General features: G+C 41.7%; 1 protein-coding gene across 1 annotated transcript; it reads left to right on the top strand.

The window, feature by feature from the left end:
• The first annotated feature begins 12,037 nt into the window (after positions 1-12,037).
• Positions 12,038-17,980, top strand: LOC125087262 (zinc finger protein 883-like). Its single transcript, XM_047707427.1, has 2 exons — positions 12,038-15,229; positions 16,762-17,980. Exon 1 carries the CDS (start codon positions 13,281-13,283, stop codon positions 14,886-14,888), a length of 1,608 nt encoding a protein of 535 aa, XP_047563383.1. The 5' UTR covers positions 12,038-13,280; the 3' UTR covers positions 14,889-15,229; positions 16,762-17,980.
• The last annotated feature ends 5,463 nt before the right edge of the window (positions 17,981-23,443 follow it).

Consider the following 23,443-nt stretch of genomic DNA (forward strand, 5'->3'; position numbering starts at 1 on the left):
GTGAGCTAGTCCCTCTGGTCACTCTTCTTAGAATAAGCGGAGCTGCAGCCCTGCTTCAGAAAGCCCAACGCGACAGCTCGAGGTTCTGCATCTCCAGGAATCCCGGCGGATGCCCTGTGCTCTCACATTCTGGGGGCAGATCTCAGTGGTTCCCACGCTCCTGCACCCTTAGCGTAGAGCCCGGGTCTTCTGATGGCCTTTTGGGTTCTTGTCACCGAAGTGTAGTATTCTGAGACGCTGAGAGGTGACTCTCCCGGGCGATAAACACATCTACTGCATTACTGTTCTCAGCACGTTGGTGTTCACATGTCTCAGTCCAAAAGAGTGCCGCGTTGTTCCCATTATTTCCTTTTTTGCTAGCCATTTCCACATGCATGACAGTCCTCCAGATCCCTTAGAGATTGATGTTATATCTATCCAGATTCAGTTAATTTAGCCTTTTGGGGGGATATTCTACAGCCAACTCTCCGCGGTGGGCCCATCCGACTGTACTGCTACTCGGTTCTACTGCGACAAGACGGAAGACAGTTGGGCTGTTGGTGTCTTCTTTATCACTTCCAGAAGCAGGAAGTGTGGAGAGGGTGCGTACCCTCAGCTTCTAGGACAAACCCCCAGGCTCACCACTACCTCCACTCCCCACCCCATCCCTGAGGAGGATAACCTCTACATAAGCCCAGCCTATCCGTGCTTCATATCTGTGCCCCAGATCCTGTCTTTCTAAGCACTTTTCTACCCAGAGCGCAGGGAGCATCACAAAAATGCTGCTCTTAAAAAAGCAAAACCCAGGGGCGCCTGGGTGGCTCAGTGGGTTAAGCCTCTGCCTTCAGCTCAGGTCATAATCTCAGGGTCCTGGGACTGAGCCCCCTTTTCAGGCTCTCTGCCCAGAGGGGAACCTGCTTCCCCATCTCTCTCTCTGCCTGCCTCTCTGCCTACTTATGATCTCTGTCAAATAAATAAATTAAATTAAAATATAAAGAAAGCAAACCTGGACCATGAGACCCTTATGCCAGGGTTTCAAAAGGAATGCTGAGGCCTATACAGTTTTGAATTTGGTAGGAAAATCCCATGGAATGCTCTACCAGCTGGACTCACCCCCCCCTTGTGTCCACACTACACACCCCCCAAATCCCATAGCCCCCAGTAGTCTAATGCTTTATTTTAATTGTGTAAGGTGATAGATGCAACAGGAATGGCAAATTGGTGATAGTTATTGGCAATGGGTGATAGATAAATGAGGATTCATTATGTTATTACCTCAAAGCAGTATGTTTGAAATTGTCATAAAGTAAATTTGACAATACAAATTCACTTTAAAAATAAAGCAGATTAGGGGCACCTGGGTGGCTCCGTGGGTAGAGCCTCTGCCTTCGGCTCGGGTCATGGTCTTGGGGTCCTGGGATCGAGCCCCGCATCAGGCTCTCTGCTCGGCGGTGAGCCTGCTTCTCCCTCTCTCTGCCTGCCTCTCTGCCTACTTGTGATCTCTCTCTCTCTCTGTCAAAAAAAAAAATCTAAAAAAAAATAAATAAAGCAGATTAGATCATCTGTTTCCTATGCTAAGAATTTTTGGTTGGCTTCTCTACTATTAAGGGTCCTTGTAATCAGTTTAGTGCCACACAAAATATAAAGTATTTTTATTTTTTAAAATTTTTTATTAATTCATTAGAGAGAGAGAGAAAGTGCACAAGCAGGAGGAGAGGCAAAGGAAGAGGGAGAAGCAGTCTCCCTGGGAGCCAGAAGTGGGGCTTCATCCCAGGACCCTGAGATCATGACCTGAGCCGAAGACAGATGCTTAACCAACTAAGCCACCCAGGCCCTCCACAATCAGCATTGTTAGAGAGTGAAACAGAACAGAAAAGAAGTAAAAACATTAGAGTTTACTACAGGTAGTAATAATGTGTCCGGTTTCAATGCGCTTTTCTTTCTGTTCTGTGTTTGTGCATACTTGGTTACAATGTTGTGTGTGTGTGTGTGTGTGTGTGGGTGTGTGTGTGTGTGTTCTGTGGTGTCAGATCATCTTACCCCACAGAAATCTGCGATCTGACTCAGTCTCCAACCTTATATCTCTCTCCATTATCCCTTACCACTACTTTACACTCCACCCCCATCCTCAATCCACTCTAGTCTCATCAACATGCCAAACCCTATCCCCAGATATCCCCATAGCCCTCACTCGCTCATCTTTTCCAAACCCTGTTTGAATATCATCTTTAACACCAGTGTCTTCTCTCAACACTGTATACAAAATAGGGGGGCCCAATAATGCCATTCATTATCTCCCTTACACACTGTCATTATTTTAATGATGCTTATCTCTACTTGACATATATTTATGTTATCTGTTTACTCCCTTCCTCTCTCCACTCCAGATGTAAGCTCCTCTTGTTTTGACCAATGTCGTATCTGAAATAAACACATAATAAGTATTCGTATTGTCCTGGGCATTCTTTATTAGGTTAACTCCTAGGAACTTTTATTGAGCCTGTGACTGATATTTTACAACGTTTACCCTTCCGCCATGTGAGGACACAGCAAATGTCCGCAGTCTGCAACCTGGAGAGGCTTGTCACCAGAACTTGACCACATTGGCACCCTTATCATGGACGTCCAGCCTCCGGAACTATGAGAAATTAATTTCTATTGTCCATAAGTGACCCATTGTATTCTGTTACAGCAGTCCCAACAGGCTAAGACATATTTGTATTTACTCTTAGAATTCAAAAATTAGGTATTCTATCAACCATTTATTTATTTTTAAAAAAGATTTTATTTATTTATTTGACAGACAGAGATCACAAGGAGGCAGAGAGACAGGCGGAGAGAGAAGGGGGAAAGCAGGCTCCCCGCTGAGCAGAGAGCCTGAAACGGGAGCTCCATCCCAGGACCCCAGGATCACGACCCGAGCCTAAGGCAGAGGCTTTAACCCACTGAGCCACCCAGGCGCCCCTATCAACCATTTAAAAATGGTATTTGTACTTCTAAACTTCAAATGTAGTCATGGTACTAGTATTATTAAATAAATACAATGTATTTTAATATAGCAACACAAAAAAATGATTATATAGATAATAGAGCCCTTGGTAACAGCCTTTAGTATTCTGCCAAAGGGAAATATTGTATTTCATTGTCGATTATTTTTGTGTTCTACAGATTACCTGTGCATACCCACCCCAGGAGAAAAAAACAATTAGTATTGCAACGAGTATAACATAGAATTGTTTTAATTTTCCTTGGTAATTTACAGCAGAAAAGTGTTCTTTTGGGAATGGCATATAGAATCTTGAGTAAGAAAATCTTCATTGGGCACCTGGTTGGCTCAGTGGTTAACATCTGCCTACGGCTCAGGTCATGATTCCAGGATCTTGAGGTCCAGTCCCACACTGGGCTCCCTGCTTGGTGGGGAGTCTGCTTCTCCCTCTGCCCCTTCCCCCTGTTTGTGCTCTCTCTCACAAAATAGTTAATATCTTTTTTTTTTTTTTTAAGATTTATTTGACAGAGAGAGAGGGACAGCAAGAAAGACCACATAAGCAGGGGGAGTTTCCTGCCGAACAGAGACCCAGACGTGGAGCTCAAACCCAGGACCCTGGGATCATGACCCAACCTGAAGGCAGACACTCAACGGCTGAGCCACCCAGGCGCCCCAAAATCTTTTTTTTAAGACCATCTTTATCATCTTGAGCTCTATTTTACAAAGAGAATCTACCTAGAAGAAATACAGCAAAGCATAGTAGCTTATAGTTTACTTATTTCCTGGATAAGAAACGAAGAAATTAATACTGAGTGGCTGCTTTCCATGTGCTCAGTGCACCTGCTGGTTGCTTTATATCCATTACCTTATTTACTTGAAGAAGAATGTTCCTATTTTATTTTTATTTTTTAAAGTTTCATTTATTTAAGTAATCTCTACACCCAACATGGGGCTCGAACTCATGACCCTGAGATCAAGAGTCTCGTGCTTTTCTGACCAAGCCAGGCAGGTGACCCAGCATGTTCCTATGTTAAAGATAGTAATTATTGGGCTGCCTGGGTGGGTCAGTCGTTAAGCGTCTGCCTTTGGCTCAGGTCATGATCCCAGGATCTTGGGATCAAGCCCCGCAATTGGCTTCCTGCTCAGTGGGAAGCCTTCTTCTCCCTCTCCTGCTCCCCCTGCTTGTGTTCCCTATCTCACTGTGTCTCTCTTTGTCAAATAAATGAATAAAATCTTTAAAAATATATAGTAATCATCATCTCCTTTAAACTCAAAAAAATATATAGTAATCATCATCTCCTTTAAACACAAAGAAATGAAGGCTCAGGAAGCTTAGTCCAAAGTCACACCAGCAGAAAATGACATTCAAGTCAGAGCCAGGTATCATTTAATTCACAAATCCTGTGATATGCTCACAATATTCAGCCTCATCAAGAAGAGATTATCATTTTCTGATGGAGATATAATTATATACCAAACTACTTTGTTTAGTTGGGCTACAGCTCATGTAGTATCCCCTTCAGCTGCCTCCCAGAGATTACTTTTGGGAATGAGAGGCGCTTCTGGGAGTGATTAAGAGCGAGGGTTGTAGAATCTGAAAGCATGCGTTTGAATGTGGGCTCTACCGTTAATTAATCTTTCTGTGTCTTGGTTTTCTCATCTATAGGATGGAGACACTAGTCGTATCCAACTCAGCATTTGTTATGGGAATGAATGGAACAACATGGAGTTCTTAGAATGATTTTTGGCATATAGGAGACTTTCAATAAATCTTAGCTAATTGATTTGTGTAGGAAATTTTATTTTACAACAGCAGAGGGAAGGAAAAGGCTTTGGAGAGAGAGGAACCTGAATAAAACACAGTGGGATAGAATGGTCCCTGGGATGTAGTGATTAGCTGGTGAAGGTCAGCAGTCAGAGAAGCTGTTTTGTTGAAAGACTTTATGGGAAATCAGTAGGAGAACCCCTCTACATCTAATTTACAGAGGCAAAGATAAAGCCATCCTTCCCCACCTCTTCATGAACATAGAACCTTCTAACCCTATGAAGACTGGCAGCTTGAGAGTACAAAGAGGTAAAATAGTCAGTTTTCTTTGGCGCTGGCAATAATGAGGTCCCTTCATTTGAGCAGCCCATGGATGTTTTCCAGGAGAGCGAGAGCAGGAGTAGAAGAGCAAGGTGGACCCCAAAGTCTGGTTTATGGCTATGGAGCTTCTAGAGCCTCATTATATACTCCCAGAAATGCCTGGGGTGACCCTGCAAGGAATGCATGAACAGAAAGCAGGAGCAGCAATATGAGATTATCAATTTTAACATGGTATAATGTTGTATCTTCAGAAAACCTAAAAACTTTTTGTCAGATTTTAATATTTATATTATATGCACACGTAGGTTTACACAGATGGATATCTTTGGATCATGACCCCTTCATTCTGCATATTCATTAATTACTTCACCCCCCCATAAATCTAATGTAAAGCAAAGATTTATCTAAATGACAGAATCGCTGACTTCCAGAAATTATTTTTATGTTGTTAGAAATCAAGAGAAAACATCTTTTTCTAAAAAAACTTATGATATAGAGATCACACACGCAAAAGAATACATAATGCTTAAAATAATAGTAAACCATGCCCATGTATCTACTACCAGCTTGAGAAATATCGCCAATGGTGTGTTACTTTCTGTTACAGTTGGTGTAGAGGAATTTTATTGACATTAGAAAACCAACTGAATCTAGAAACTTGGCTAAACTTTCTTTTTTACAACTTTAATGATTTGTTGATTCTTTTAGGTTTTCTCTATAGATACTCATATCCTGTTATATCACCAGCAAATAACTGCATAAAATACATACGAGTTCAACTCATTTAATCCTCTCCTAGATAGCTCATTTCATTTTCCCAACCACGATTGAAGTAGGTATTACTTATTGCCCTCATTCTACAAAAAGAAAACTGAGATATAGAGATGTTAAGGAATGTGCTTGGGGTCATATAATATGCAGCAGAGCCAAGATTTTAAATTTAAAACCTGGTAGTTGGGCTCTAGGGTCTGTGATCTTAACTTCTACGTATATAAATAAAATTGCCATTCAGATTTTCTCTTCCAACACCCTAACCAACCCCTCCCCTTTTCTCCCTCCCATGTCCTATATTGGACTATACTGTATTCCCTCTTCTACTATGCTGAACATCAACAATGATAATGTTCTTGTCTCATTCCAAGTCTGCAAGGGAATACTCCTCATCACCCTTATTAAACTCACATTTATTCTAGGCTTTTGGAATATAGATTTATAAAAGGTAAGAAGGCTTGGGACGCCTGAGTGGCTCAGTGGGCTAAAGCTTCTGCCTTCGGCTCAGGTCATGATCCCAGCGTCCTAGGATCGAGCCCTGCATCAAGCCCTGCACAAGCCCTGCATCGAGCCCTGCATCGAGCCCTGCATGGGACTCTCTGCTCAGCAGGGAGCCTGCTTTCCTTCCTCTCTTTGCCTACTTGTGATCTCTTTCTGTCAAATTAATAAATAAAATCTTTTTTAAAAAAGTTAAGAAGCCTTATCTGAGTTTTTAACCTAATCATAAATAGATATTGAACTTTACCAAATGATATTTGTTTCTGTTGATTTAATCATTTTACTTTTATCCTTTAGAGTCCATTAATGTGGCAAATTTCATAGCTAGATTTTCGGATGGTAAAGTCTATATGATCATAGTATCAGTTAAATTCAGTTACCTAATATTCTATTTAGGATTTTTGCATCTATATCTAAAGGTGGAATTAGTTTATAATTTTCCTATTCCATATAGTGTCCTTATCAATGTTAAGAACCAAGGTTATACTGAGTTACTAAAACAAATGTGACAGCTTTATCTCTTTTTATTTTCCTGGGGTATTAAAAATCATTTTTAAAATGGTTTTATTTATTTATTTGATAGAGACCTAGAGAGCACTAGTAGGCAGAGGAGCAGGCACAGGGAGAGAGAGAAGCAGGCTTTCCACTGAGCAGGGAGCCTGATGCAGGACTTGATCCCAGGACCCTGAGATCATGACATGAGCCAAAGGCAGATTCTTTTTTTTTTCTTTAAGATTTTATTTATTTATTTGATAGACAAAGATCACAAGTAGGCAGAGAGGCAGGCAGAGAGAGAGAGGAGGAAGCAGGCTCCCTCCAGAGCAGAGAGCCCGACATGGGGCTCGATCCCAGGACTCTGGGATCATGACCTGAGCCGAAGGCAGAGGCTTTAACCCACTGAGCCACCCAGGTGCCCCACCAAAGGCAGATTCTTAACCAACTGAGCCACCCAGGTGCACTGCCTAGTTTTAAATTACATATGCAGCTTACATTATATTTCAACAATCTATAATATATGTAGTGAATAGATGTGTGGTAGTTAAACTCACTGAGGCAAATTCTGTATCTAAGCCTATAGTCGATTTTTCTGGGTAATGCCTGTATACTAGAAAATAATGCATATCTGTTTGTTGCATGTCAAGTTGCATGTAAATCTATTATCTTGGGTTTCTTTTTTAAAAAGTATTTTTTTAAAAATATTTTATTTATTCATTTGACAGAAAGAGAGAGTATAAGCAGGGGGAGTGTCAGGGAGAAGGAGAATCAAGCTCCCACTGAGCAGGGAGCCCAACATGGTGCTTGATCCCAGGATGCTGGGATCGTGACCCGAGCTGAAGGGCAGACGCTTAATGAACTGAGCCACCCAGTAACCCCTTATCTTGTGCTCCTTAACCCTGTTATTAAAACTTCTATAGCTCTCCTTCCTCTTGTGTGTTTGTTTTATCAGTTTCTCAGGGGTTATGTAAATCTTTCCTACTATAATTATTGATTTGTCAGTCATAGTATCTATTTGATCTCCCATTTCTTTTATAAGTATACAGTCAGTCTAGATGAGATGATATGTAGACTTATTTCTCCCTGATCCTTCCTGCTGCATTTATTTATTTATTTATTTATTTATTTTTTTAAAAGATTTTATTTGTTTGACAAAGATCACAAGTAGGCAGAGCAGCAGGCAGCAGACAGAGAGAGAGGAGGAAGCAGGTTCCCCGTTGAGCAGAGAGCCTGATGTGGGGCTCGATCCCAGGACCCTGGAATCATGACCCGAGCCGAAGACAGAGGCTTTAACCCACTGAGCCACCCAGGCGCCCCCCTGCTGCATTTATTATAAATGCTAGAAATAACAAACAAGAACTCTGACAGATGGAAAGAGGGATGTGGACTGGGTAGAGAGACAGACCTCAGGACTAGAGGAACAGCATGGTGGCAGGGCAGTCACAACCCAAACCTAGCATGGGAAGGTGGCCCAGGAAGACTCATTTCTTCCATAGAATGAATAGAGGCCCTACCTATAATACCAGGGGAGCCTTGTAGCACTGGAAGGGGGACATATTGGAAGCCCCACCAACAATAAGAAGCCTGGGAATGTATTCTTCTTCCCTACCTACCTGACTCTCTTCCCCCATCCATAACACCAGGTAGATGGGCATCACCTGCAAGTGGGAGTGATCTGCCACATCATCTAGTCAGGAAGCTTCTTTGTCCCTTAAACCTGAAACCCCCCTCTCCAACCTAGAGCTAAGTTAGGAGGAAAGTGTCCCTACTGAGAAATGGCACTGCACAAAGGGGATCCCACCACTACAACTGTCCTGATTGAGAAGCTTCTTTGTCCCCCAAATGTGAGACCTCTCTCACCCATAGAGAGAAACAGACTCTAGATGGCACAGTCTGGGGGATCTCACCACAACAACCAGTTGGCCCAAGAAGTGCTCTCTGCCCCAGCTAGACCCAGGAATCCCCACCTGCCCACCACAGCACACATCCACACCCACATCTAGAGACACCAGTTGGATGGGTCCTACTGCTGGCATGTGAATGCCACCACATAGAGGGCCCAACCCAGGAAGCACTCTTCTTCCTCATGGGCTGGAAACCCTTTTCCCCACCTTAGCGCAGCCTGGGGAAGCTCTTTCCACTCACTCAGGCAGCACCAGCAGAGGCCAGTGGGAGCCCCAGCAGTACCAGATACACCAACCAGACCAAAATTGTACCACAAAACCTCGAAAATTAAATTCTCACTGAAATCACAGACCACAAAAGTAGGCTAAGACCTGATGCTAAGCCTAAACAGGGTAACAGTGGTCTAAAACAGAAGATTTAAATAGGATCCCGAGTCTTCTAATATAACAGACAAAATCTCCAGGAGTCAATCCAAAATTACCCATCATAATAAGAACCAGGAAGATCACAACCTGAAGGAGAAAAGGCAGTTGACAGTGCCAACACTGAGAAGGCGGCAGTGGAGATATATCACATTACCTACAGGGCCACAGCAATTTGAATGACAGGAAGTTTATCATCAAAAACCATGAGGGCCAGATGAAAATAGCCATTTTCAAGTGCTGTCAGTTTGAAGGGAAAAAATTGCCAACCATGACTTGAGTATCGAAAGAAAATATCCTTCAGGAATGAAGAGACAATCCAGACATTCTCAGATGAATGGTAACTAAAAGAATTGGTCACTTAGCAGATCTACCCTTAAAGAATGGCGAAGCAAAAGTCTAACAACCAAAAAAATAAATAAATAAATAAATAAAATAAAGATTAAAAAAAAGTTATAGAAAGGACTCATAGAGCATCATAAAAGAAAGAACCATGGAAGAAACAGAAATGTAGGTAAATACAATACTCCTCATGAGTTTTACAAGTATATAGATCCCTCTTTTGTCCATTATGATGCTTGAATCTAATTCTATTAACATTTTATGTGGGTATTCTTTTAGTTCATACTTGCCTGGCATATCCTTTTGTCACCACTTCATTTTCCGTTTTTCTGTGTTGCTTAGTTTCCAATGTATATTTTGTAAAGAACGTATTGCTGCATCTTTGGGCTTGTGTTAGTTTGGTTTTTTTAAAAATTAATTTTAGAGAAAGAGACCACAAGTGGAGTGGGTGAGGGGAGGACAAAGGGAGAGGGAGAAGTAGGCTCTCTGCTGAGCAGGAAGCCCAACACAGAGCTCAATGCCAAGTCCCTGGGATCATGACCTGAGGTGAAGGCAGATGCTTAACCAACTGAGCCACCCAAGTGCCCCAGATTTTGGTTTTGTTTTGAATTCAAACAGAGATTCTCTGCCTTTTGATGGACGAGTTTGACTCATTTACATTTTTTTTAATAAGTTATGTAACAGGTCTTATTCTGTGTTTTCCCTTGACCACACTTTATTGTTGTTTCTCATTTACCTCTTGTCTGGGTTTCCATTAAATTATCAGTTCTTGGGGTGACTGGGTAGCTCAGTCAGTTAAGTGTCTGCCTTCAGCTCGGGTCATGATACCAGGGTCCTGGGATCCCTGTTCAGTGAGGAGTCTACTTCTCCCTCTCCTTCTGCCCCTCCCCCTCCTTGTTCTCTCTCTCTCTCTCTCAAAAATAAGTAAAATCTTTTTAAAAAAATTTCAAAAAATCAGTTCTTTTGATCTGGTTTGAATGTTATACATGTACTTTTACCCTCATGGTACTTGTACTTAATTTGTTAAAACTCACACCTACGTTTCTTCCCCTCAACCCATCTATTTATCTAACTTGTGACTATGTATATCCTCCCTCTACTCAAGACAAGTAACTTAGTCACTTTATTTGTGCATTTCTACTTCCCAACCTCATCCTCACTGGTATTAAAATTTTAGTGGAATTGTTATGTACATGTAGTTGGCATCACCCTGTTTCACTACCTCTGTTCCTTAAAGATGATAACAAATCCTTTATTAAATTATTTTTGCCCTTACTGTCTTTTATATCCTAAAGCATCTTCCTGAACTCTTTTCCTTCTTGGGACATACATCCTCCAAGAAAATTTCCAAGGTCTTGTATGCATAAGAGTAGCCTTATTTTGAGTCATTTGCATGATACTTAATTAAAATATAAAATTCTAGATTCAAACTTTTAATCTTTTACAATTTGAAAATATCATTACACTTTCTTCTCTAGTCAGTGTACTACTAGTGAATGATTAGGTTTATTTATTCAATTATTACTCATTAAAGGGCCACAAAATGCCAGGCACTGTTTTTGATGCAGGGGATTTAGCAGTGAACTCTGTTTTATATGTGATCAGTTTTGTATCTGGGAGTTTTTAGAATTTCTTGCTATTTATTGTGTAAGGGGTCATGAAAAGTGACTGCCAATTGACCTGTGAGCTACACTAAAGGAATGGGAGACTCCTCAACCCCTCCCCTGCCCTTGGAAATATATGTTTTGCCCAGCATTCCCACAGTAGGAGTCACTTTGGGGATGCACCCTTGAGAGAGTAAAGTATTATTGAGACCATGTGGACTGAACCCAGTTAAAGCCTGTATAGAAACTTTAAATATTCTGGTGGGCAGGTGCAGAGGTGCAGCTGCTCAAGAGAACCTAGTATATAAGTTCCCTTGCTTATAAAATTGATGCCTACCAACCTGCAGTAGTCTGCCTCTTCCTTCCATCTCTCCTTGCCATATATGGGGGGGGGCAGTTTCAAATTCCACCTAGGGAACTCCCAAGGTTCCAAATAAAAATTTATGTTGTTAGATTTTATTATAATATGTGGTGTCTTTTCATATTTTTCCTGCTTGACTTTCTAGGAAAACTTTTGATTGAAGTTCCTTAACTTTCATTTCTCTATAATCCATGGTTATTGTTTCTATAAGTATTTTATCTGTTTATTCTTCCTTTCCTTTTAGGATTCTTATTATATAAGTAACTAGTCAGTCTCCATGTTTCTTTACATTTCTGTATGCAGAAAAGAAGAATGCAGGGCAATTAAGGACATGGGAGTGGATGAAATATGAAAAGAGAGAAATAGGGCATGAAAAGAGTTGCAAGAAACTTAGAAGCCCAATGAACATACACATTTAAGTATCTGCTGCCTGTCTGTCTATATCTGTATATATCTATATCACTTGTGTACTTAAAAAAAAACACATGGGGAAATGGTGTCAAAATAATAAAATAGCAATAATTCTTAATAATGAGTGATGAGACTGGAGGTATGTTATACAAATTTTATCAAAATAAATGAAGGAAAGGGAATCCAGAAAGGATACTAGGAAAGGGTGGCCAGAGTAGAAGGAAACCAGGTCAGGTTCTTGTCAGAGAAGCCTGCAGAAAAGAGCATTTTAAGGAGGGGAGGTGTGCATACTGTAAGACACTAGAGAGGTCAAGTAAGGACCTGAAGAATGTCCATTGGACTTAACAGGTTGTTCCTCTTTTTTGGCTAACGTGGTAGTGGATTAGTCCCCTGCTACCATCTCTCCCCCCTAGTTAACTATGTTGCTTTCTTTGAACTTTCATTTTCCTACATTATATAAGGTTTTCAAAGCCACATACTGAGTTTACGTTGAAGATAGTCCAGCTTGCAAAACACAGTGTTGCTTGTCTTACCCTCCATCAGGCTGAAAAACTACTTACAAGATCCCTAATTACAAAGTCGCAACTTTACAACAATTAAAATGTCATGTATAGTTTACCCATAAGAAAGCTGAAGTAGTACTAGTAGTAAGACTAAGCCCCGATCCTCCTAAAAATTCTGCATCCTCCTGAACTTTGACCCTCTTTGTCTTTTCTTGGGGCATGTACGTGTGTATTTTGGGAGGCCCAGAGAGAGAGGGAAAAAGGGAAAGCTGAAGAAGTCTCTGGCAAATGCTAACATTCAGGGTAGCAAGGGAAAATACGGCTAATGATTTTACTAAATCCAACAGCAACCTCAGGCATAATCAAGGAGAGTTACTGGGGAGCTGTGCCAGTGGGAGTGGAAGAGGGAGGCATTGAAGGATGACCCTAGCAGGAGTGAACTCCAGACAGGGAACATGGGACTGCTGGTGGTGGTGGCATCAGAAGCCAGGGAACATTCTCGTGGTTCAAAAGCTAGGGGCAGCTATCATTCCAGTGTATGGTACCGATCGTTTCCAGTTGAAATCTCCCTCACACATATTTTACAGCACTCGTCATTCTTGAAATTATTTAATACTTGTTTTCCCCAAAAGACTGTAAATCTCAGAAAGGTACTACATCTGCTTTGTTTATCATTGAATCCTGGCATATAACACAGTGCCTAGCCCATAATAAGTGTTCAATAAATTACCTGTTGACTACTTGACTTATACTTGTGACTAATGGTATGTATGCAATTTTATTATCTCATTCCTACTTGAGTCATTTCCTTCCTCTAGTACAGGGAACATTTTTACTTTTCCCCTCCAGATTTGGAGACCAGAAGGTCAAACCCAAAGGAGGTATTTTCTGGAAAAGAATCATACCAGGGGATAAATATGGAGAAAAGCACAGGGGCTGATGTTCCTTCCAGTTTGAAGGAAGCCTGGGGATATGCAGAGATCAAAGAGGATGCTCAAGATAGACTCGGGAAAGAAGCAACAGTTCTCTTCAAGAAAAGAACTTCTGCGGCCGATAGTAACCCCAAATGTATTGAATCTGGCAGACATGTTAGTCTGAAGTCAGACTTTGTTATACAATCAAGACACCCCGAAGAAGAGAGACCTTATACATCTGATGCTCAGGGAAAGAGCTTTAAACAGAATTCAAAATTAATAAGACATCAGAAAAAGAGCATAAATGAGAAAGCTCTTCAGGGTAATGTATGTAGTAAAATACTCCGTGATCATTCAGTTTATGTTCAACATTGTACAGTTCATAAAGGAGAAAAAATTGTGGAACGTAATCAGTATGGGAAGACCTTTGGTCATGGTATACACCGCACGGAACATCAGAAAAATAATACTGGAGAGAAGACTTATGAAGATAGGAAAGTCTACACCTGGAACTCACACCTTGCCAAGCATCATCAGAGCGTTCATGGTGGGAAGGTACATGAAAGAGCCTTAATTCAGAATGCACTATTTATTCCGCATCAGAGATCTGAACATGGAGAGAAACCTTATGAATGTAGTGAATGTGGAAAAACTTTTGGGAATTACTCAGCCCTTACAGTACATCAGAGAATTCACACTGGAGAGAAACCCTATGCATGCAAGGAATGTGGGAAAGCCTTTAATCATAACGTCTCTCTTATTCAACACCAGAGAATCCATACTGGAGAGAAACCCCATGAATGTAGTGAATGCGGGAAGGCTTTTAGTCAGATAACGCACTTTATTCAACATCAGCGAATTCACACCGGTGAGAAACCTTATGAATGTAACGAATGCGGTAAAGCCTTCAGTCACAACTCATCCCGTATTGAACATCAGTTTATTCATACTGGAGAGAAGCCCTACGAATGCAGCGAATGTGGGAAAGCCTTTAGTCACAACTCTTCCCTAATGGTCCATCAGTTTATTCACACTGGAGAGAAACCCTATGATAGTAGCGAGTGTGGCAAGGTCTTTAGTCAGAGCTCACACCTCTATCAACATCAGAGAACTCACACTGGAGAGAAACCGTACGCCTGTAAGGACTGCGGGAAACCCTTCAGTGATCGATCAGCCCTTATTCGACACCAGAGAACTCATACTGGAGAAAAACCCTACAAGTGCAGAGAATGCGGTAAAGCTTTCAGCCAGAGCTCGACGCTCATAAAACACACAAAAACCCACACTGGAGAGAAACCGTATGCCTGTAAAGACTGTGGGAAAGCCTTCAGCCAGAGTTCATCCCTGACACAACATCAGAAGATTCACACTGGAGAAAAACCGTTTGATTGTCACGAGTGTGGGAAAGCCTTCAGCAGGAGTGCCCATCTTACTCAGCACAGAGGATTCACACCGGAGAGAAACCCTGTGGGTGTAATGAATGTGGCAGAGCTTTCAGGTGTAGTTCAGCCCTCATTAGGCATCAGAGGCTTCACAGTGGAGAATCACTCTGAATGTCTGGTCATTCAGACCCGTCACTTTGTTAAATACCAAAGAATCCTACCTTCATGAGTTACTATTAATTGTGATCCCCCCCCTTTTTTTTTTAGGCCTAAGAATCCTTGCCTCCCATTTTCTCCTGCAAAGAATTAGCTTCCAGCATACCACAAATCCATGTGAAAAAGTACTGATCTGGAAGCTGGAATAGCCCGAGAGCAACCATCAGTCTTTCTGCATGTGTATTTTCATCGTGCCTGAAGATGACTGATGTCACCATGAAGTGATTTTTTTTCCTAACCCCAGGATTGGGCTATTCCAACGTGCAAAGGAATTCCGGTTCTTTAAACTTGAGCTCATTGCCCCTCTTTGTACTGATTGGAATACCGCCCATGTCCAAGTTAAATAGACTCATGGTCGATCGTATATTTGAAAACCGCCTTTCTAGTAATCTTTGCCTTAATGTAAATCATTCCTCCTCCTAGCAGTACTGTCCTCACTAAAAGGGCTACTTTGAACTCTCCCTTCTCACTGACTTCCCTGTCCTTCTCTTCTGTTTAAAGTGTTAGCTGCAGCTTGAAGTTCAACAGGGCTTGAGTTTCAGAGCTGAAAAGCACAACTGAAGATAGAGGGAAAAAGGATTTTTGTTCTGAAAACTGTAAGACAAAGTACTCTGAAGAAATGGTGAGATCTGGAAATAATTTTTGAAATATATGAAATTCTTAGTAACTTTTAGAAATTGGAGGCAAGAAAAAAAAGAGTCCTCCAAGGAAGGTTCTTGTTATTAGAATCAGAGCTCTTCAAATAATGATAGTTAACGTGTTAGGTATAGCAAGGTCCTTTCAAAAAAAACTTGTTTTTCCTGGAGCCAGTTAGTTTGGGTTGCGGAGAAACATTTGACCTTCCTTCCTTCAGAGTCCTCATCTATGATGACCTGATTTAGAATGAATTTATATGGTTAAAACTAATTTATGTGTTAAAGCTGCTTGTGATTGACTTACTTGTGTTGAGTGGAGGGAAGATTAACATACATGTTTCATCTCAAATTCCTCCAAGAAGGATAGTTTTCCTCCAAGCTTGGATAGTTTTCAGTATTGTGATGAGTTCATTGTCTGGTGACCCCAGGCTTGATTTGAGGATTGCAGGAAGAGAACTTTGTTGATTAAAGTAGGGCTTTCTGCCTTTTCTGAGGAGACATTAATCCTTTTTTGTTTATTATTATTATTATTATTTTAATCAAGAGGTAGTTGTCACATCACTCTTTTCAGTTTGCGAGTCAGTCTTCTTTAGGACCCAACTTAAAGTTTCACCTTTTCTTGACCACCACAATTGCAAATAAATTCCTCCTCTGGAAAACTTCGCAACTCATGAGATTTCTCATATAGGCCTATAAAACATTTTTAGTTCCATCTTAATATCTGGTTTTATTTCCAGCTTTAACAGTTTTCCCCATGAGGAAAGTAATTATCTTGTTAGGTCTTTTATTGTTGACTTTAAACAAAATAATACTTACACACAGTTTGAAAAATTCATATAAGATGAGTTCAGTGAAAAGTCATCCCTGTAGTACCTTTGATATGCATCATACATTAGATGATTTCTGGATATGTTTTGCCAAAGTCATGCATACAAAATACAGTGGCTTGAGATAAACATCTTGGGGAAAATCATATCATTCTTACATTTTACTTAATAAGAATTCAACCATATGCACCAAGACACCCACCTCCAAAAAAGCCCAACCGATAAATTAGTGAAATTAGAAATACTGTAAATTTATATTTTACATAGAGATATAGCAATCTGTTGTTTACTTGTAAATTTATACGTATGAACACATAGTAGCCTGTGTTATCAGAGTTACACACAAAGCTATGTTACTGCATTTTATGAGCAACACAGAGATTTATAAGGACAATATTGATAATACTCTATTTCCACCTTATAGGCTCACCACTGAAAGTGATTTTGTTTCTCCAAAGAATTGAGAGGCACAGCCAATACATTTACATTTATGTATTACTTTATTCCTCTCCATGAATGTTTCTACTCAATTGGCCAGAGTTGATTATATCAGAAGATATGCCAATTCATTCTAGTAGGAAGGTTGCTATGATACAGCATCATGGAGAACTGGGAAATATTCTATTTCATCTAGGTAAAAAAAAAAAAAAAAAATCCATTTCCCCAAATAAACCCAGCCTTAGGTATCCATAGCATTGCCTCAGTTTGTAAGGCAGACCTCATTTAAATCTCTTCTTTAGTAAATGTAAGAAAGGAAAGCTACCTGGCTTTTCCCTTTATCCTAGAAATGCAACTCAATAGGTAGGCATTGATATTCCATTCCTTTCCTTTTATAAGCATAAAGTAAGGCAGAATTCAGTGTATAATTTGTTTTTTCTTTGTATTTTAGTTCTTCCCAGATCCTTTCCAGAGGATTTCCATGACAGTAATAGCTAATACTTGTAGTAAAGGTTTATTCCATGCTAGACACTGTTCAGGCACCTTTGTATGCATCAACTCATTCATTTCTTCCAACAATGCCCTTAAATATCCCTATTTTGTAGAGGAGGCCACTAGGACTCAGAAAGGCAAAGTCCCTGGCTGACCTGGAAACAGTGTGGGGCTGAGATTTAAACTCGGGGAGTCCGGCTCAAGAGTCCTTGTTCTTAACCTTTTTACTCTACTGCCTCTCTGCACATGTGTATATGTACGTGTGGCCGAGATAAGGATTGAGGAAGGCTACTGAGCGGGCCAGTCACCAGGGCGCAATGGAACCACTTGTTAGGGATGATAGAAGCATCAGGGACTGATGGGATTACGCATGTCCGAACTTGGCTTTTCTCCCCACTGTACAATCTGGGAGCCTTCAGGAGGACAATATGCCAAGAGTAGACACTTCTGTATTGACTTAGAGCTCGGAGTTAGAGCACTCTTCACATTAAGACACCATCCAAAAGGAGCCTTGTTGGATGGGGCAGCATCGTCTGGGATTTGTTCCTGTGTAGGCTCCAAAGGAAAGATTTCCGGATAAGAGATGCCTCTTCTAATATAATCCAGGTTACCGTGTCTACTTAGGCAACTGCTATAAATGTAATAAGGTATTAAATAGCATATAGGAATGTCAGAGTGGTTTTCCTTGGACAGAACAGCCCAACTATACTTACCAGTCCCTTTTGAGAGAGGCCAGTGTTTTTGACAGCTTCTATGTAGTCCTTGAGATTCTTAACTGTGAGGGCGCCTGGGTGGCTCAGTAGGTTGAGCCTCTGCCTTCAGCTCAGGTCATGATCTCAGGGTCCTGGAATCAAGCCCCACGTCGGGATCCCTGGACAGAGGGGAACCTGCTTTCCCCTCTCTCTGCCTGCCTCTCTGCCTAATTGTGACCTCTCTCTCTGTCAAACAAATAAATATACTTAAAAAAAAAAAAGATTCTTAACTGTGACAAGGCCGGGGGCCTCTTAAGAGCAGAGAGTGGGGCTGATAGTCCCTCCTGAAAAAGGCTTTCTGAATCCTGCCCTCCCCCTCCTTTGTACTTGATGACTGACATGGTAATAAGCGCACATGAGAAGGGATTCAGAGGTTTCTCTGTGGAGTAAAATCAAGAGGTCAGAATTTGAGGAAATTAGAAGAGAAAATCCATGAAATTCGTTTCCTTTTATTTCTTGCCGTTTTAAGTGTGCGGCATAAGATTCCTGGGACACTTCAACATTATTCCTAGTCCAGTGATGTCATTGTTCCGTTTACCATGAGAGGAAAGGTCTCCCGCAGAGGAGAAGGCTTGTAAATCAAAGATGAGTTGGCGGGGGGTGGGGGGGGGTGGGGGGGGGTGGGGGGGGGTGGGGGGGTGGGGGGGGTGGGGGGGGTGGGGGGGTGGGGGGGGGGGGGGATCCTTCCCTGCCAAGCTGGTCCGAGGAGAGGGCAGTCGCAGACCCTGTCCTTTGAGGGCTTGGTTCCCTCCCTCCTGGAGCGCGCCCTTGCCTTGCCCCTGGCGAAAAGCTCTTCGCTTTCTGTGTTGGCTACAAGGTTGTCCATCTTCTCTGCCATTTTGGGAGGATATTCCTACTTTGTATCCTTAGTTGCCGGTGGTTATTTCTCACTTTCATTTTTAACTTTAAAAACAATTTTTTAAAACTTTTATTTCTAAAGGCCGATTATTTATTTTTGAGATCTCCCACCCAAGGTGGGGCTCAACCCCACAAGGACATCAAGAGCCCCTCGCTCTTCCGACAGGGCCAGCCCGGCGCCCTTATCCTTCACGTTTTAGAACGTGTCCTCTGGCTTCATCTTTCAGGGAAGCTCACATTCACGTAGCTCACCGGCCTCTTGTTCCTGCTTCTGGAACCTGCCTTTCTCCTGTTCTTGTTCATCGATCAGGTGGGGCCGTGAAGACCTTTTCCCCTTACGACAGCCCTACCTGCTTAAGATGATAAGGACAGAAATTAGCCCCCTTCCTCCTGCCTTTTTGTCACAACTTAGGGAGAGGGTGTTACTGGCATCTAGAAGATAGAGGCAAGGGACGCTACTAAGCATCCTACAACACACAGGACAGCCTCCCACCCCACCCCACCCCCATTTATCTGGCCCAAACCCCAAGAGTGCAGACATGGAGAAACCCTCAGATGCGCAATTTATCATGACTCTGTGTACCACCAGATGGCAGTCATGACGCCTGCTGCCGAGCCGGTACCAGAGTTTACCAGGGGCAGAGTTGATTGGAGCAGTCTTTCTCCTTTCAACACAGATAGACACAAACTGTTTTTACATTACAAAAGTGAAAATAATTTCACAATAGGGTCAAATAGTATTCAAGTATGTACACTGGGGGTCCCGGGTGGCTCAGTCGGTTAAGCGTCTGCCTTCTGCTCAGGTCACAATCAGGGTCCTGGGATCCACCCCGGCATGGGGCTCCCTGCTCAGCTGGGAGTCTGCTTCTCCCTCTCCCCCTGCTTGTGTTCTCTCCCCTTCTCACTCTGTCAAATAAATAAATAAATAAATAAAAGTATGTAAACTAAAAAAACTAAGTATATAAACTAAATATAAACTATAAATATAAACTATTATAAACTAAAAAGGGTTCTTCTGTTCCCCCTTCAATTCCTACCCTTTAGAACTGTTTGATGTGGACCTGGCCAGATTCCTGTGTACTTGTGTATGTACACACACATGTAACTAGTCTCATACTGTTGGTTTTTATGGCAACTTCTTTTAATTCTCAACGTTACACTGTGAACGTAAGTAATTTAGAGCTACCTCATTTTTTTTTTTTTAGCTACTGCATTTTTTAAATGGATACATAGTGTTCTGATATTACATGGACTAGAATTTATTCATATATATTCTTGGGGCGCCTGGGTGGCTCAGTGGGTTAAAGCCTCTGCCTTCGGCTCAGGGTCCTGGGTCCTGGGATCGAGCCCCGCATTGGGCTCTCTGCTCAGCGGAGAGCCTGCTTCCTCCTCTCTCGCTCTCTCTCGCTCTCTCTGCCTGCCTCTCTGCCTACTTGTGATCTCTGTTTGTCAAGTTAAAAAAAAAAACATATATATTCTCATTGATAGGCATTTGGGTCGTTCCAATTTTTTGCTGATGCAAGCAATTCTGTGGTCTTGCTGTTATTTCTGTAGGACAGGTTCCTGGAAATGTGAGAGCTGGGTCAGAGTGTAGGTACATTTAGAATCTAGACGAATTAGCAGCACTCATCTGTACTCTCATAGTGTAAGGGAATACCTATTTCCCCATACTCTTTCCTACATTGCATACGATCAATATTTTATTTTAATTTATATTTTATTATACTGCATTCTTAGTGATTCATCATTTCATATACCTATCTGTATTTTCATCTTTATCAGTCCATGAATTGCCCATTCATTTCCTTTTCTCGTTTTATATTGAGCTGTTTTCTTTTTATGAGTTTGAAGTAGCTTTTTAAAAAATTTTTATTTATTTATTTGACACACAGAGAGAGAAATCACAAGTAGGCAGAGAGGCAGGCAGAGAGAGAGGGGGAAGCAGGCTCTCCGCTGAGCAGAGAGATCGATACAGGACTCGATCCCTGGATGCTGAGATCATGACCTGAGCCAAAGGCAGAGGCTTAACCCACTGAGCCACCCAGGCCCCCTGAAGTAGCTTTTTATACATTTTGCTTATTAATACTTTATCTGAAGTTTGTTTTTAATTAAGGGATGAGTTAGGGAAAAAACTATACTTTTTCAAAGAGTTAGCCAATCAAACTAATAGTGTTTAGTACATAATCCCTTTCCTTTCTCGTTGTACTAAATGCGGACTCCTCTGGATCTGTTTTTAGACTCTGTTCTAGTGAATCTTGAGCCAGTTTCACAGTGTTTTATTTTTATAGGTGTATAGCCAGTGGAGAGGATGGGAAAATGTTAGGCGGTATACTATTAGATACAAAAGCTGAGTGGTGGGGCATCTGGGTGGCTCAGTGGGTTGAGGCCTCTGCCTTTGGCTCGGGTCGTGGTCCCGGGGTCCTGGGATCGAGCCCCACGTCGGGCTCTCTGCTCAGCGGGGAGCCTGCTTTCTCCTCTTTCTCTCTCTGCCTCTCTGCCTACTTGTGATCTCTGTCTGTCAAATAAATAAATTTAAAAAAAAAAAAAAAAAGCTGAGTGGTAAGAGAAAACATGGCAGGAGACTGGAAAAAAGCCAGAAGCTAACAAAGAAATGTGGGCAAGTGAGAAGGTGGGATGATGTTGGAGTGTAGGTGGGGCTCAGATCATACAAGATCCTGCAGGCCATTTGAAAATTTGGATCTTTACCTTCGGAATGGTCAAGTTATGGAAGGATTTTAACCACACGAATAACACAATCAGATTTATATTTTATAAAGCTTTTTAAAAAAGCATTTTATTTATTTATTTGACAGAGACCGCAGGTAGGCAGAGAGGCAGGCAGAGAGAACAGAGGAAGCAGGCTCCCCGCTGAGCAGAGAGCCCAACGCAGGGCTCGATCCCAGGACCCTGGAATCATGACCCAAGCCTAAGGCAGAGGCTTTAACCCACTGAGCCACCCAGATGCCCCTATAAAGCATTTTTTGGACTTCTGTTTCCAACCAGGTTACCAGACAAGCCTGCCCAGCATCAGCTTCTATAGAACTTGACAACATGTAAGAAATAACTATCTTTAGGCAAAGGGTGACAGGCAGCAATACACATTCGTGAAATGTAAAGAGTCAGGTGTGTGGTGTGTAGAGTGTGAAGTGAAGTAGGAAATGTGGAATGTTTTACATGAGGTGCCAAGTGTGAAGAGGAAAGAGGTATGACATCCATTCTAGAGACACTGATCTATGAAGCTGATCTATGATCTATCAATATATCTGTGATACATTGCTGACCCTAGAACAACCACTAAAAATATAATAACAAGAAATGTAACTTAAGAAGGCAATAGAATAAATAAGATGGAACACTAAAAAAATATCGAATCAACTCAAAGAAAGGCAGAAAAGTAGAAACAAGAAAAAGTAGAAGGGACAAAGGAAAAACAAATAGCCAGAAGGTAGAGTTAAACTCAACCATATCGATAATTAAGTGTAAATGGACTAAACATTTCAATTAAAAAGGAAACTAGTCAACAAATGGTGTTTGTGGGGGAAGCTCACAAATACCACCCCAGCCACGCAATCAAGACCGATGACAGCAATGGTAAATCCTGTTGATTGTATATGCTCTTGATATGATCCTGAGAATGGCACTTTACTTCTGTGCTCTTCCTCCAAAAAACCCATCGCCCCGGTCTAATTATGAGAAGAGTATCAGACAAATCTCAGATAAGAGATATTATACAGAGGTGCCTGGGTGGCTCAGTCATTAAGCGTCTACCTTCAGCTCAGGTCATGATCCCAGGGTTCCAGGTGAGCCCTGCATTGGGCTCCCTGCTCAATGGGAAGCTTGCTTCTCCCTCTCCCACTCCCCCTGCTTCTGATCCCTCTCTCGCCGTGTCTCTCTCTGTCAAATGAATAAATAAAATCTTAAAAAAAAAAAAAGACATTATATGGGGCGCCTGGGTGGCTCAGTGGATTAAGCCTCTGCCTTTGGCCTAGGTCATGATCTCAGGGTCTTGGGATCGAGCCCCGCATCTGGCTCTCTGCTCAGCGGGGAGCCTGCTTCCCTCTCTCTCTCTCTCTCTCTCTCTCTGCCTGCCTCTCTGCCTACTTGTGATCTCTCTGTCAAATAAATAAATAAAATCTTAAAAAAAAAAAAGAAAAGAAAACCACTGCTTTCATGAGTTGATCTCATAAGTTACGCATTAAAAAAAAAAAGACATTATACAAAACTGCTGACAAGTACTCCTCAAAACTGTCAAGGTCATTAAAAACAAGGGAAGTCGAACCTGTACAATCCAAAGGCACCTAAGGAGATATGACAACAAAATGTAATGTTGGGATTGCTGGACAAAGGACGGTCTATAAAAACTAAGAAAATCTAAGTAGTGATTTTAGTTAATAATGTATCAATGTGAGGTCATGAAATTGTGATAAGTTATCCCAACAACATAAGATGTTAACATTTGGGGGCGCCTGGGTGGCTCAGTGGGTTAAAGCCTCTGCCTTTGGCTCAGATCATGATCCCAGGGTCCTGGGTCCTGGGATCAAGCCCTGCATTGGGCTCTCTGCTCAG

The sequence above is a fragment of the Lutra lutra genome, chromosome 16, assembly GCF_902655055.1.
Source record: "Lutra lutra chromosome 16, mLutLut1.2, whole genome shotgun sequence".
NCBI classification, from domain to species: Eukaryota; Metazoa; Chordata; class Mammalia; order Carnivora; family Mustelidae; genus Lutra; species Lutra lutra.

Bases quoted from the DNA above. Each gene is read 5' to 3' on its own strand.
- LOC125087262 (XM_047707427.1), top strand. From the start codon at position 13,281: ATGGAGAAAAGCACAGGGGCTGATGTTCCTTCCAGTTTGAAGGAAGCC.